Here is a 16,581-nt window from a genome sequence, read left to right as displayed (position 1 = left end):
ATCCATCCCTGCCCTGGGTTTTGGAGCTCCCCAGGACACAAATCCATCCCTCCCCTGGGTTTTGGAGCTCCTCCCCAGGACACAAATCCATCCCTGCCCTGGCTTTGGAGCAGAGCAAGCTCCCACACTCTGCACCTACTGCAGAACAACCTATTTTAACTCCTGTTCCTCAGCTCCCAAACTGCTCCCCAGTTTCAACATGAAATAGCCATAAAATCCTAATTTACTTGCTTTATAAAGAGTTCTTTACAGGTTTCTGGGTCCTCTGCCAGATAGAGCTTTCCTTCTGGCACTTGGTATATAAAACAAAGTTTCTTGATGTCTTTATGCTTTCCAGTTCAAAGCCCATGTGTTAGAAAGCTGTCACTGTTATTTTCCCTGGGGGCTAAGCTACAAAAAGATTTCTAACACCTTCTTATTCCCCTTTCCCCTTAAATAAAACAACATTACATTTGAACTACCATAATATAAACAGGGGATTATTTTCTAAATTAATTTTCTGGAGAGGTATTAGTATCTCCCACTATAGCTCAAATAATTAGGAATTGGAGAGCACTTATGAATGCAGAGTAGAACTGGGATAAGTGAGAGCTCTTTCAATTAGTATTTTGCAAGATCTCTTCCTTTGAACAGTCATAATTGCAAAGTATTTCCTTTTCCTTGCAACTCAAATAGCATCAGCTATTAAAAACTTGTACTAGGCATGATGACTTACCCTTCCTTTATTTAGTGTTTCCTGTGCTTCTAGTTTATAAACAAGAAAATCTGCAACATAAAAGGGAAAGTAATGATGAAAAAAAAAAGCCAGGAAGATGAGAATCTGGGCTTGAATAACTCGACTGTTGAGTACATAAATTCTCTTCAAGAGCTGAATATTCATGCAGAAACAATTTTCAAAGGATATTTAAAAAAAAACAAAAAAGAAAAAGGAAAAAGAAAAACAACCTATGGAGAATTTGACAAAATAAGCAAATTCTTAAAATGCACAAACTTTAGAAAGTTTCATAAAATAGTTTCACTTAAAATTTTCATACCATAGTGAGAGATGCAGAGTTCAGGCTCAAACCTACAGACAGGTAATTGAATCTGACACATGAACTCTCTCAGCAGAGGACCAAGAGCATCATTCAAAAGGAAAAGGGCATTTATAAACTGTGTACTCTTGGAAATAATAAAACATTTCCTCATTTATTTCTTGACCTCTGTCTGTTTCCAGGGTTTGAAGAGGTGCCTCCCCCTCGGGTAGCAGCAGGACCATTCCACACTAGATGGCACCAGAAACCCAGCGAGACCTGCACGGTGAGAATCATTTCTCACTCCTTGCCAGCTCTGCTAAAGTCATATTTTTAATTCAGCAGCTGAGTCCTCAGTTTTAGGAAGTACAGAGGCTCTGCCCTGAAAATAGCAATGAATTTATAGCCTGAGTAAACTCAGAGGATTGAATCCTACTGAACTTCCACAGAGGGCACACAGAGGTGTAAGAAATGCAATTTGTGTTTGCCTCACCCACACCTAGAATTTAGTTTTAACCAGGAAAAGGTGTATAAGCATGTGCTCACTCTAAAGCACGTGTAAAAGTACTGATTCCAAGTTTAGTTCCCAGTTGATGGAATGCAGGAAAAGATCCCAAGGTTCTGGTACAAGTTTTGAATTTTTGGCATACCAGGATTTACACATGCCCATACCCCACATACATGTTGGGGGTTTTATGTACATGGATGCAAACATATTCTCTGTGTTTATTACTTCATATTGCAGTCAGCTGTAAATAGTATTAAAAAGATGATTGCTTTTAAAAAGATCTGAGTAAAAAAGATTAAATAAAAAAGAACTACTACAAAGAGCAGCACAGCTCTGCCAAGTGGATCCTAATATATTGCTTATATATTACCCAACTGATTTAAAATTGAAGAAAAACCATTTGAAATTGCTTTCTACTATAATCAAGTTAAATGTCAAAGTGAAAAGTACATTTTTACCTTCCTTTGCTTTCTTATGTTCCAGCCTTTCCTTCTGCAGTGACTTTTCTAATCTTGACCGGTGCTCATACACAACTGAAAAGAGAAATTTTGTTCACAATTCATTTCAAAAGCAACATACACAAACCTCACCATCCACCCCAACACACCCAGGGAGTGTTGGCACAGAATGCACCAGGAAAATACAAGTGGAATGAGGTCATGGGATAAAGGGCTGTTTGTAACCCTTGTGACAGTAACTTTTTCCCTTTTTGCTCCCTTTATCGATCCCAAATTCTGGGTTATTTGCATGGCTAACACAGAATGTGATAACCAGGTGAGGGATTTGTTTGTGGAGGCAGCCAGCTGTGCTGGAGCTACCAAAGGCTCTTTGCTTCTCAGGAATGCAGGGACATTTTCCATGTTTCCATCCTGCCCTGCCTTGTTTGCACAGAGACAAGGAAATCAGACAGGGCAGCTCTGCTGCCAGAGGAATTCCTGGCAGCACACAAAGTGTCCCACGGAGGGAAGGGAGATGCCCAGGGACAGGGCAGCTCCTGGAGGTGCAGCAGGCACTGCTGCCTAAGCTGAGCCATGGGGAACCTGGGAGCCACCCTAAATTCTTCAAAAATTGGGAATACAGTATTCCTCTGCACTGCCTCCCTGCAAAAATGACTCCCAAGGACTGTCCAAGCTGTCCATGCCTGCTTTGCAGACACCATCCCAAAATGGGGTTTACGTTCATGACTTTGTTTGTGGTGGCCAGGTGTGTTTAGGACATCCAATGTCCTCTGGCTGCCAGTAAAGAAGGATTTCATTCAGGCTGTGCTTTGGACATGGAGTTGGGATGTGGCACATCAGTCCCTATTTACCCTTTCCTCACCTCTCATTATCTGAAACAGCCATGTTTGCAGCAAAGATATCAATTAAAACACCTGGAAATTACAATTATACGTGTTTAAATTCAGTTTAACACAAGTATCTTTCACTGCCCAAATTACGGTTTGTATTCTTTTAATGAGTTATTAATTTGTAATAAAACAATGAGTGATTTCTCCATCAAAACCAGGAAACTCATTTTCTGAGAATAAGCCATTGATGAATGCAAGCCTTCAATAAGAAGCATCAAATAAAGATTTGTATCTTGGCAGCTACAGAAAATTCCTCTTGCACCTTAAAACATGTTCTTAATTCCACCAAGGTGCACTCAGCAGCCTTATCTGTAAGTGTTTATGTTTTAGCTGGATTGCTAATCAATCCCCGGCACCTATCTCCACTTTGCCATTTATCTTCTAAAGTCAAGGGCATCAGTCAAGATGAGCCAATGTATCAACACCCTCTGGAAGGGAACAAGCAGGAATGAATATTCAAAAAGTCACCAGGAGGCTTGGAGAAGGGAAAAAAAAAAGCAAAAAAGCACTGCACAGCACTACAGTGATGGTTTTATTTCAGCCCTGAAGGTGGTGAATGCTGAATTATTGTGCAAAAGGAACAGTGGCAGCAGAGCAGCTCAGGAGAGCAATGAAAATCCATAATGGGCTTCCCCTCCCATGCAATCAGGGTGGAACAGGGATTTTGGCCGACACACGAAACCACAAATGGATTTGGAGGGAACATTTTCCATTCCACTTCTCCATCTGCAAGTGCACCTTCCCCAGCTCCTGCTGCTGCTTTACCAAGTGTGTCTGTGGGGGGGAGCCCTGCACAGCAAAGCCACCACAGGGGCAGAGAAAGGGGCACAGAAGGCAGGATTTGGGGTTTAGGGACCTCTCGGAGCTCAGAGCATCCCTGCTGAGCTCTGGGCTCCACCCTGCACCTGCAGGGTCTGAGCACAGGCAGCGCAGCCTCTCCTCTACCTGCTGGGTAGCAACCCTTGGAACACTGGGTCAAAGCTGGAGGAGTCCTAAAACAACCCCTCAGGTGACTAAAAAGGGCAAGGAAAATCCTCCTCCCTCGCCTCTGCCCTCTGAGTTCAGTTGCTGGTTGGCCCAGCACGTTCTCCTCTGATAAAAGTCCATCAAGTGCAATGCACTGAAGGTGTTGAGTAAAAATAATTACTAACAAAGCACAGCTCCCATGTTTCCTCACTTGCTCCTTTGGGGAGTAGGCTGCAGGTCAGATTTTTAAATACATACTGGAGTTAACCTGCTATAAATTTGAATTATTTCCACCAGTTAGGAAATTTAACTTAAAACAGAGATTTCCTAGTTTTTTTCTAAGGGGCTTGTTAATACAGAAGGAATCTCTCCTTCTTCACTGCTAGCCTGGATATAAGACATCTGAGCAAGAATCTGAAAGAAATAAATACACTGAAAAATGGGTTTTATAGAAAAGTCCACCCCAGTAGGGGGTGGAACCTATACAAGGAATCTGACAAAATCCCACTGCTGGGATGCACAAATCATTTTTCCTAGGGTAAGCTTTTAATTTTGCACTGATCTTTGCACAAATAATTGAACTTTATTCCTACATTATATTTAATAGAATGGTAAAAAAGGGAGGGGGAGGAATGTTGTCATTTAATGGCTAATAGGCAGTGTTCCAAAGCTGGAATTACTGCAGGTGTCAGCTTAATTCTTGAAATTACCTACAGAATGTAACCTACACAAATGAACAAAGACCCACAAACTCACAGAGCCCAGAAACTCAAGTGTTAACCTCACAGATCAATAAAAGACCTTTCACCTTCGACAAGGAAACGCTGAAACTCCTGGAGAACACCCCAGTAAAATCAAGTCCTCAAGGTTTTCCCCATAAAGAAAAGGAAGTGAGGGAGAAGGGAGGTGTGGAATGCCCTGCACGTTCCCAGATTGCGCCACTTCCACCAGTGCTGAGCGTTAATTACAACACAGGAGGCGGGGAGGTGACGAAATTGAGATTATTTAACAGTCAACGTTCCTTCTCTTATCTTTGCTCTACCCCTCCAAGCAGTAAGGCTGTTATTAAGCAAAACAAGCCATTCTTGTACATTTAAAAGAAAGAATTTCTTTGTTTACATTATCAGCAATTTTGTGACCGTGTTACTTTAATCATTTGGTCTGTCAGGATTATCCAGAGTCTAAAATGCCACAGCTCCCTGGAAAATTAAGATTACACTGGGATTTAAATATACATGATACAAGAAATTTACCTAATTTCAACATGAGTGCTCGTTACACAATTCTGAAATCTTTCTCTGAGCTTACAGTAGTATCTTTCACTTAAAACCAGCAGATTTCAGTAGTCTTGGCAACACTCAGTGTTGTTTTCCCTCACACTGTGGCAGAGTTGAACTGAGCCAGCAGCATGGGGTAAACCACCCTGGCACCTCTGGTGACACTGTGAAGGTCTGCAGAGCACAAATTTGCTATAAAAATAGTGAATTCCCCATTCTTGTCCCTGCAAATAGAACCATTTAAAATGTGAACCCGTGGAAAAAGCCTTTCTGCTGAGAGTAAAGCATTTCCACGAGTCAAAGAGGACTCCCTTCAATATGGGGTGGAGGATAAATTTTCTAATCCAATGACAATAATTACAATTTTGACCTCAGATGACATTTCACGACAACTCTGACACATTTAATGGTGGTAGGAGATATTATTAATATAAGACCTGCTCCCCAAGCTTCCAGCCCTGTATTTCAATCAGTGAATCTGCTTTCAAACAAGATCCACTGATTTCACTACTGATAATCTTATCAGGAACAGCTTATCAAACTGCAGCAGCAGGATTCCTCACCACAGTAGAAGCCATGCTGGCCTCAGTATCACAGTCTGAGCTCCATCTCTTTCACAGACTCAAATGAGGGTTTAGCAATAAATGGATATTCCAGTGACACTGCAAATATCTTGGGAAAAATAGAAGCATTTCCACAATAAAGACTAGGAAATCTCTGTTTTAAGTACAGAGCAAGAAAACAGCAATACAAAAACCCATTTATTTATCAAGGAATGGTTTGGCTTGGAAGGAACCTTGAAGCTCAGCTTCTTCCACCTCCCTGCCATGGGCAGGGACACCTTCACTTCCACTAGACCAGGCTGCTCCGAGCCACAATATTTACAATATATTTAACAATATATTATATAAACATAATATTTAAACAATGCAATATATAAACAATATAATACATAAATTTAATATTTTATGTCCTTGAAGTTTTCTGGTTTGAATTTCCACAAAAAAGGACAGAAAAAGAGACCAAGCTAAGGTGAAACTGATTGTGTGTGAGGCTTCACTGTGGAACATCCAGGCAGGGATGGGCTGCTCTCATTTTGCTCTCTGCAAACCACAGCTGGCACTGTGTGGACCATGAGAATTACCTTGACTTCCAAACAAACTCCTACACTTTGCAATTTACTCACATGATCAAGTAATGGTTTTGTCTAATTACAGCCAGTCATGTCAAACCTGGTAAACCACACCATGCATTGGTAGTTGTGCTTTTAAAAATGACCCCTGCTTTGACTGAATTCCTTAAGCATTTATTTTGTTCAGAGTAGTAATAATTTGAAAAGTTTGTATTTAATATCTGGATCTTTGCATTTAGGGGATTTTTTTTAAGAGAAAGCAGAACATGTGCTTTCAGAGATCCTGCACCAAAAATGAGCTATCAATTAAAATAAACCTGTTCCTCTGACTTACTCAGTATTCCAGGAAGAAGTTCCAACTAAAAAGTTCCAGTAAGCAATTCTCGTTTTGCCTTCCCTGCAGTTCTGAAAAATGGGAAATGCTGGAGAATTTGGCACATTAATGCACCCCAGAAAAACACACTTGTACTTCTAAGAGATCATTGTGGTCCTCTATTCGATTGTAAGGATGACAGGAAAATTAATTTTTAAACTGGAGCAAACATCTAAATTTAATAGAATCCTTTTACTGCAGCCTGCCTCACCCACTGCCTTTCTTAGAAGTCAATAACACCTCTAGGAAACAACAGATGTAAGGTAAGTTGGGACAGAAGGAAGGATTTCTCATGTTTAAAGAGTAAACTGTAATAGCTGCTGCTAAAAATAAGTTGGAGAAGGGGTATTAAATGTGATTAAATATTTAATCCCTCCCAGATAGGCTTCAGACCTGACTTTTATCAGGAAGGAGATCATGTTTCCAGAAATGATTTCCAGTGCCTTCCACAAAAGGTTTCTCCCAACCCTTGGTAGCACAGGTGGGATCAGCATTGCTGTTTTTCTATACACCAGTAGATGATAAAGGATTTGGGTATTTTTGGAGTGATGATAAATGCAGATAGTTCAAACTAAACCTGTGTAGTGATTTTTAGACTAAAATTAGCAGAAAAACACATGAACATTGATAAAAGCTGCAGAGGCAACAGATTTCTTGTCACATCACCTCTGAATCTCTGGGTCTGCTCAACCCTCAGCTCCAGGAAACAAGGGCCTGTTCTTTTTCTCAAAAAGTCTTTTACACTTTTTTCACTTTTATGAAGGTTTAGTGGTTGTTATCTACATGGTGTCAGGATGTACATAAATATCTATATTCAGGAACTAGTGTAAAAAACACAGCTTGGAGAAAAAAGCCCAACCTATAGATGCACAAACTGCCCCCAGAAATCAAGAGTTTGTGATTCATTTTTTGACTGAAAATGGCTCAGTTGAGTGTGGTGGTGTGGATAGGAGCAGGCTCCTTACTCTGCCCTCTGGGAGCTCAGGCAGACCATCCTTCTCTCATCATGTCTGTAATTAAGCCCTGGAAATGATGCCAAACTCTGGCATCTGAGTCACCTCAGGAAAATAAGATAGCAGCTAATTTCAGGTACTTTAAGGGAAGGGGAAAATGCAGAGGACAAGGTGGAACAATTGCAGTTTCTTTTATTGATTAATTAAAAATACAAAGTAGAAAATCTCAGGAGGTTTGGGTTGGGCTACATGGCCACAAAAAAGATCAGAAGTGCATCCAGCTCACAAGACCCTTCCTTAAACAAGGACAGCATCCAGACAGGTTGAATTCCTCAAGTACTCACCTCAGGCTCTGACATGACTAGAAATTCACACCCCTGAATCCTGAAAATCCCAGGAAAAATCACCCAACAAAGTATTCAGCTTTAATTACTTGTTCTGTAGAGCTCATTTTTTTCCAGTAATCTGATTTATTTAGCTTTCATTACCATCAAACCTCAAAGCAGCACCTGACTTTCAGCAGGGCAGATGAAATGACTTTTTCCCTGCAAGGATCCCATTCCAAAGGGAGCAAAGTGAACTCTGTCAGCCACAAATTGCTGGCAATATCCTCAGCAGCACATCAGAGATGCTATAATGGGCACTCACATCCCTGAGAGGGTGGAAACCTTACTCATAGGTTGCCCCACCCAAACTCACAGGCTGACAAGCAAACAGCCAGCCCAGTGAGACTATGAATGTGCTTGGAACATCATTTTTAAGGCTCAGCAATTCAGTCAGGCAGGAATGTGAGTGTCCAAGAAGCCAGAATGCAAACTCACCACCATCAACACATCCTGCCTTCCTCCTGAAGTGCCCACTCAGCTCCACCACTGACAAGCTTTAGGAGGCTTAAACCACCAGCAGTAACAAATATTTGATATTTTGCATCACGTTGTGTGATGCAGGTCTTGTGTCAAAGTGGGGAGGGGGAGCACCAAAGCCCAGGGAACAAACCCACCCCATCAGCTCATCCTGCTCAAAACTCCTGCAGGCTGCCCTGTGATTCTCAGCCAGGCTCCAGCTGGGGTGCAGAGGGAATGCTGCAGCTCTGGTTACCCAGGATTTATCCTGGAGCTGGTGTGTTCTCAAGGAAAGAGCACTTGGGCATGGATTACACATAAATATGGGCACGTGCTCAATTTCGCTTTCAAGTCAGAATTCAGCTGCTGGACGTGGAAATTCTGCTATGGACATGGAGACACACTTCCCTGAGTTCACTCATCTGAGCAGAGCTCCAGCACCTTTTCTGTACTTGGGTTATGAGTTAGAGCTGGATAATTCCAGATAACCCAAAATCTTGAGGGTGAGCTGCAAAACAGACACATCTCTATCTAGCTTATACATACTTAAATGTACATGCAAATTCATATATATATATATATAAATATACATTGCACCATATACCTCTTTCTTTACTAAAATTCTGCACAATTTCAAGTATTTAATGTTTTTTTAAGTATTTAGAATATGAAATATCAATTGAAAATGTGAATGGAGGTAAAAAAAATACAGCCAGGTGCTCAGAGGAGGTTACAAACCAAAGCTTTCCCTTTCAGGAAGCCAGGTAGCAGAATTTGGGATGCTGCACTTGCCATTTCAGGGGAAGTACACACAGATCCAGCCTCTCCTCTTACAGTGCTACCAGGGACCTCTCAGGCAGCAAGAAAATGCTATCAAAGTGCTGCAGTGTTATGTGCAGCCTGAAAGTCACAGGAATGACAGGAATTCAGGATTCTGTGATTAGGAAGAGCAACCAAACACACAGGAGCTGTAGCAGCTGCAGCTCTGCTTGTCTGATGCCTGTGAAAAATAAGCCATTAAAAGTAGTGCTGGTTGTTCCCAGCCCTGCCAACTCGAGGTACAAGTTTAAGGCACTGTAAAAAAGGGATGTAACAGTGAAGTACACCCAGAACTGCGTGATGTCAGAGCAGCTTTGGCATCTGTGCAGCCTGCACGCAGATATGATAAATATTAACCACTAAGGTGGCACAGAACTGTGATCTAGGAGTGCAGTGCATTGTGCAATTCCACACTCATGAAGCTACCACGGATCTGCCAGCCCCCAGCAGGTGACCCCCTCAGGGAGCCTTCTTTTAGGACAACTGGCACACCAGGCACAGAGCAAGCCACATTTGCTTCACAGCCATTGCCTTCTAGCACTGCATCAGAAACCTTTGAGGACATCCACACCTTGGCCACAGCAGGGAAAGCTCCAAAGCCCAGAGTCCCTGCTGGGCTGGCTGCCAGGATCACAGGACAGTGCCAGGCTGCACAGAGACTGCACAAAGCCATCAGACTGACAGGAAGAGCAGAAAAAAATACAGTAAGAGGCACTAACTGTAGGCTGTTATTAGGATTAGGGATTAAAACAGATTAAACAGATTAAAATAGTACTCAAGGGGTTACTTAACACCCAGATGATGAGAAGACAGAAGCTGCAAGGCTAAAAAGATGCCTGTAGATACTTTCAATCCTGCAGCAATCACAGGTACCATCAGGCTCACCTGCAGCTCTCAGTGTGGTTCTGTTCTAGCAACTGAAGCCTGTTCCTGGATGGCCAATAGCTCAAGACTTAGATTGACACAGTTTTAAAGGAAGCAAAAAGCATCAGGTTTTGCTTTTATCACTTTAAGAAGTACTAAGTAAGATTATCTCCATGTTTCAAATGTATATCGTGCTCACAGAATGAGACTTGAAAATAATCAGCTCACTGGGAAGATCAGCTTCTCTATGAAAGACTTAATAGATAACAATGACTTCAGGTTTTCTCAGCAGTCAAAAAATTTCGTGTCATCTCTGAATTTTGCTCCTGGTACTCCCTTTGTGGACTACAAAAGCAGCCCTATATTCTCCATGCTCAGCAGAACTTTGTTAGAGAAAAATACTGAAGTTTTATATTCTTCTACACAATCTTCTGCAATGTGATCCTCTAAAGGGGGTGAGTTTAGGATCCCAGCCTCTCTAACCCAGTTATGGTGTTTCCCAGGTCTGCCACCCTTCCCTGGGTACCCTGGGCTCACTCCAAGGGGCACAAACACTTCTCAGCAGAGTGGCTGAAGCTGTGAACACCAGGAGAGCAAAACCCCCCAAACCCACAGCCATGTGCAGCTCTCTTCAGATCAGGTGTGTGTGTTAAATGGTTCTGAGACTCCTCCTGCCCCATTTCCCAGTGATCTGTGCATTCTGCCTTGGTATTTTCCCACATATTCCCAGGAGACTGAGCCTCCTTCAGGTGTTGCTGTGTTTGAGCAAAACAAGGCAATGAAAAAGATAAAAATCTAAGACAGCTGGCTTTTCATGAAAAAACAGAAAGAACAGCTCATTCGGGCATAAAGAACTGGCAAGTATCATAAAGAAGGCTGTTATTACCTACATTTTTGAAAAAAACCCATAAAAACATGAGAAACAGTAGAGGGGACAGCAGGAAGTGAAGGGAGCTGCACTCTGAGCTACAGCTGAGGATCTTGATTCAGATTTTGGGCAGACCAAAGGCATTCAGGTCCTAAACTGCCCCTGCGTCCATAAACTCAGGAGTGTCCATGAACCTCAGGCATTTCACAAATGGACTCAAGTTTCACTCACAAGCCCTGACAGGGGAGCTCCCAAGCTCCTCTGTGTGCAATCAGGAAAGGAACTGCCTTTGTAGGCTCCAGCAGTCACAACAAAACCCTACACAGAGTCAGACAACAGGTGATAGTTCACTGCCCTCCAGGAGATTCACTCCTGCCAGACTTCCGGGGGCACAGCCAGCCTGCCACGACACAGCCCCAGCATTCTCAAAAACACCACTTTTAGAGGTGTCTCCCCACAACACAGCCCCAGCATTCTCAAAAACACCACTTTTAGAGGTGTCTCCCCACAACACAGCCTCAGCATTCTCAAAAACACCACTTTTAGAGGTGTCTCCCCACGACACAACCCCAGCATTCTCAAAAACACCACTTTTAGAGGCTGCCTTTTTATTCTTGTAGTTCACATTTAAACCTATAAAAACCTCCTGATGAAATGGTTGTTCAGGAAACAGAAGTCCAAGGAATCCTTTTCTGCTCAGCTTGAAAGTCTCATCCAATGACCCAGGAGAGCTGTGAACACCTCTGGCTGCAGCACCATCCCTTCCTTTAACTTTGCCCTTTAACTGGTTTCTCTTTAAAATATTTCAGGGTGCTTCCATCATATTTCAGGCCCCAAAGTTATCTCTAGTCCAGGATCTATAGAGAAACTGGTTAAGCTGCATGGAAAAGATAAGCTGCATTACTTTATCAATGCAATACTTTAATTTTATTGTTCTCATAAAGCAATAAACTCAAAGAATAATCTTTGGACAGCCAAGAGATGTAGCTCAGATGCACGTAGAGGGGTTTTTCTGTTTGTTTTATTGTTTGTTTGGTTTTTTTTTAAATTTGGCAACAGGAACATTGTTGATTTAAAGTCTAGGTTGTTTAAAATCAAAAGTTCAAAGTGCAGTCAGATACTGCACCTGCAAACTGGAGTTGCTGTCAGCATTTTATGTTGTTTCCAGGTCTCTTCCCTCCTGTTGTTCCATAACAAAGAGTTAAACAGGACAGGTTCAGGAAGGGGTTTGCATATCACCAGTGAGGCTATGTCTCTCCAGGTGAGCTGGGCACAGGCTCTGAATCCTCTGTGTTCTCCTCAGTAACAAACTCCTGCTGCAAAAACCCAGGTGATTGTGCAGGGGAGGCCATTTCAGAAAGACAAGGAAGAAAAGTTTATTTCCCAGATCCTCTGGAGCCCTCAGGAATAGAACTTCCCTTTACTTTAGTGGGAAATTAGGCAGCTGGGGGCTGCTGCTGCATTTAGTATTTCTCTGGGCTCTCACCCTCTCTTAGGCTCTAACAGCCACTTCCAGAACGCAGGAAAATTTAAAGAACCATTTTTTATTGTTACATTTTATTTTCCCTTGTATTCTGTAACTTAATTGCCAGTGATTGTTTTTTTTAAACAAGGTTTACTGCTACCATACTTGGCATAGATAAACTCTCCTGCTTAATGGGCTTGATAAACTGGCATGGATCCCAGAACCATGTGAGTTTATTGCATGGATCATCAAATCTATTAATGTTACCAGATCCTGGTCCATAGCTCACATTTCCCATTGATACACTGAAACAAGCAAGAGAATTACAGAAAATGCAGCTCCCACAATTGCCTGCTGCTCCCATGAACTCACTTGGATAGATGGTGGCTACTCTAAATCATGTTTCAAGCATGGAAAGTTCATATCAACAGTCCAGACCTCACATATCTGATCCAGAGAATCTCCCCTCTGTGGCAGGACAAAGTCTGTTGCACACTCCTCATTGGCAAAGCTGGAGCAGCAGAAAAAGCCAACTTATCAAATTTTACCTTGAGAACAAGATGTTCCTGTGTCTTCTGTTGGCAAATGCACAGCCTAGCAAGAGTAGCCCTTTAGCCATCTGCCACACACCCCCTTCCCAGCCAAACCTTTACACCTTTTCTGTGACTAAAATGAAGGTTTCTGGCAAAGAGCTCCCTGGTATTACCTGGAAATGGCCTGAAATTGAAATACTAAGCAAGGGTGGCATCAGCTGGTGACTGAACACGTCAAAGGAAGCAATCACAGTAAGAATCTAAGAGCATAAACCCAACTCTGTGCTCTCTGCACACAAACTGTGTGCTGCCACACATGCTTTGATGGATGCTCCCACAGGGAAAAGGATGGCTGAGGATCACCCTGAAGTTTAGTGCTGCTACAGCAGATCCCTCTGATTCTTCTTTCGTGCTATTTTGAGAAAGAAAACTTGAAAGTTGGCTCTGGGCTTTGTGCTGACCTGATAACCTTGCACTTGACAATTAGAGAGGTGCTGAGGTCTTTCACTTCCCAGACCATTGATGTTTCAGGTACATCCTGCTGCTTTGCTTCTGATTTCTTGGCATGCAGATGTCAGACATGGACAACTTTTCATCTTCAACTACAGGACCTACATCTGCTGCATCCTTAAACCAAGATACACAAGGATCTGGATTTATGTGACACCTTTAGGCCAAGAAATTCAAAGTTAGTCCAAAAGTAATAGAACAGCCTTACTCAAGTAACTTACTTGAACTTTACTTTTAAATCATCCTTTAAAACCACTTTATTAGAATACTCCTCTCCTCCATCCTGGAGCTATTTAAGGTTTATGCTGCCCAGGAGCTGCAGATGGATGCTCAACATAAAACCCTGCAAGACAAGGGGGTTTTTGTGGGACAAGCCCACAAAAATCCCAGACTGGACACAGCCTGCACTTCTCGCCTGCCTTTCCCTTTTGTGCCAGGAATCGCCAAGTGATGTGCAGTCCTTTGGGAATAAAGAAGAGTCACTACGGGATGTGCGGGGAGAGAGGGCATGAGAGCTCTGCAGGAATCCACACCGCCTCACCTAGGGAGACACTACAACCCCGCAGGCTGGAGGAGAAGGGGGAGAAGGAGCAAAACTTTGAGAGAGGCAGGACAGCCGGAGGAGGAGGAGGAGGAGGAGGAGGAAGGTGTTCTGCAAGCCCTGGGGAAGGGCAGCAGAGGCTCCTGCCTAGGGAGTACCTTGTAACTGAGCCGAGAGCGACTCCTGATGCTGCTGGTACTTGAGCGCCGTGGCCTCAGCCTTCCTCAGCTGGCCCTGCAGCTCGTAGTAGAGCATCGCCCCGTAGAGGAACCCGAACACCACGGTCAGCAGCAGCAGCGTCTGGAAAATCCGCTTCTGTTTCCGGGAGCACATCCCGTTGCCCATGTCCCCGGCGGGGTCCCGAGGGCCCCCCGCCCGTCACGGCTCAGCAGCGGGCGGGAGGCGGCGGCATCGGAGGCCCCGGGAGGAGCAGGAGGAGGAGGAGGAGGAGAAGGAGGAAGGGAAGGAGGGACGGCAGAGGCGGGGCCGGCCCAGCGTTTCAGCCCCTGGGCACGGCCGCGGCGCCCGGGGCGGTCTCTGCGGTGCGGGCAGCGTTGGGGCTCATGCCGGGGATGCTCCGCGTCCCTGTGCCGTGTGCCGGTCCCTGCGGCCGGGCTGGGGGGCTGCGGGGAACAAAGGCAGGTCCCGGCCCCGCACTGACGTGTCCCCGCTCGGCCGTGGCTCCCCCGCCGCGGGATCCCCGAAGGAAGTCCCGCTCCGGGCGCGGCCTCATTGGGTCGGGCCGCGGGGCTCTGCCCTCCCTCCGGAGCGCATTGGGTGCCCGCCGCGTCCGTCCGCAGCGGGCCGCGCTTCCCGCCCGCCCCTCCAGCCGCCGGCTTCAGCCCCTGAGTCCCTCATCCCTGCAGTCCCACATCCCTGCAGTCCCACATCCCTGCAGCCCCACATCCCCGCAGCCCCCTCAGCCCCGCATCCCCCTCAGCCCCGCATCCCCTCAGCCCCGCATTCCCTCATTCCTGCATTCCCTCAGCCCCACATCCCCCTGAGCCCCGCATCCCCCTCAGCCCTTTATCCCCGCATCCCCTCAGCCCTGCATCCCCTCAGCGCCGCATCTCCCGGTGCGGGACCGAACGGGGCTCATGCGGTGATGAGCGGGGGCTGTGACAGACGGGGTGACACCCGGGCTGTGACAGACGGGGTTGTGGCACCCGGGCTGTGACAGAGGGGTTGTGACCCCCGGGCTGTGGTAGCTGTGGTGATATGCATGCAGCGCGTACCCCCGTGGCACCGCCGGGACCGGCCGGGGCTCAGGGGCACCGGGAAGGCAAAGCCCCAAAGAGGCTCTTGTAGCCAAGCCCCCGAGGTGTTCATGGAGTCGCAGGATGGTTTGGGTTGGAAGGGACCTTAAAGATCACCCAGTGCTACCCCTGCCATGGCAGGGACACCTTCCACTGTGCCAGGCTGCTCCAAACCCTGTCCAGCCTGGCCTTGGGCACTGCCAGGGATTCCCAGCTTCTCTGGGAATCCATCCCAGCCCCTTCCCACCCTCACAAGGAAGAATTCCTCCCCAAAATCCCATCCAAACCTACTCGTCACATTAATCTATTTTTTGGTGGCTTGCTGGCTGCACTTTGTTCTGGGTGTTGATTGTCACATCCTTTGCTGTCCTTGGCCTTTTCTTCCCCAGAGCCCAGCCCAGGCCACTGGTGCATCTCAGGTCAGGCTCCCAAAAATGTGCCATCCTAATTCAGTGCTCCCAAATCCCCCTGTGGTGCCAAAAAATGTGTCACACCTACTTCATCAGCATAAATTCAGACTTAGCCTAAATACAGCTTCCTCTCCTAGTGTATTTTATTACAGGACAAACAAAACCCAACAACTCTTAAGCTAAACTAGAAAAAATAAGCAAAAAAAAAAAAATCAAATTAATATGCCAAAGTTTTTTTTTTTTCCCCTAAATATATTTACTCATAAATCTGTGTTTTGCATAGGCATTATTCTGGCCTTGATAGAAAAACAACATCAAAGAAGCTCAAGAAATTCTTATTCAAATATTCTGCATATTCCAGTAATTAATAGCAGTCAGTACCACAAGCTAATATGATTTCTACATGTATTTCAAATATCTGTTTGATATATTCTCATTTAATGGAATCCCTTGCTTTCATTTGAGGACCAAAGTGTTTGAAATTATGAGTTAGAAGAAACTGTACTTGCTTTGAAACAATGATGATTAAAAAAATAAAAAAAAAACAAAGCAAAAAACCTTTTTCCCTTGTCTTTAGGAAGATTTATGGGGTAATCAAAGTTACATTTAAAATATTTTCTTCCAATCGTGAATGTTTCAAGTTGAGGTATTTTCATGCTGGTTAAGAGTATCCATTTCTTTCACAAAAATATTTCCAGGAAGTTTCTTAGTATCACCCAAGCTCCAGCTCCCCTCCCTCTACCAAACTCCTTCAGAGCTGTCTTGTGCTTTTGCCATTCCCAGGCTCTTCAGGCTAAGCTCTGCTGAGTAAAATGAGATAATTCTTTATTTTTGGACTGAGACTTTCAAATCACTGGGGGTGATTTATACTTCAGCATTACAGCTCTTCTTGATTTAATTCTT

At 44.4% G+C, this 16,581-nt stretch overlaps 1 protein-coding gene across 7 annotated transcripts in view; it reads right to left on the bottom strand.

Moving 5' to 3' along the window:
• Window positions 1–14,723, bottom strand: part of GOLIM4 (golgi integral membrane protein 4) — a 29,684-nt gene extending 14,961 nt beyond the window's left edge. For 6 of the 7 annotated variants that reach the window (XM_071438119.1, XM_071438121.1, XM_071438122.1 and 3 more), the window contains exons 1-3: window positions 14,171–14,719; window positions 1,980–2,054; window positions 716–765 (exon numbers count right to left, since the gene is read on the bottom strand). In XM_071438119.1, the coding sequence (XP_071294220.1) occupies window positions 716–765; window positions 1,980–2,054; window positions 14,171–14,357 (312 nt within the window). In that variant the 5' untranslated portion in view covers window positions 14,358–14,719. Of the gene's footprint in view, window positions 1–715; window positions 766–1,979; window positions 2,055–14,170 lie in introns of all 7 variants that reach the window. The other variant, XM_071438123.1, reaches the window with a different exon arrangement.
• Window positions 14,724–16,581: the final 1,858 nt, after the last annotated feature.

The sequence above is a fragment of the Agelaius tricolor genome, unplaced genomic scaffold, assembly GCF_023055355.1.
Source record: "Agelaius tricolor isolate 1412-34295 unplaced genomic scaffold, bAgeTri1.0.p SCAF_12, whole genome shotgun sequence".
In the NCBI taxonomy this organism is placed as follows: domain Eukaryota; kingdom Metazoa; phylum Chordata; class Aves; order Passeriformes; family Icteridae; genus Agelaius; species Agelaius tricolor.
Note: the sequence above shows the minus strand (reverse complement) of the source record. Positions and strands in the feature narration are given on the sequence as shown.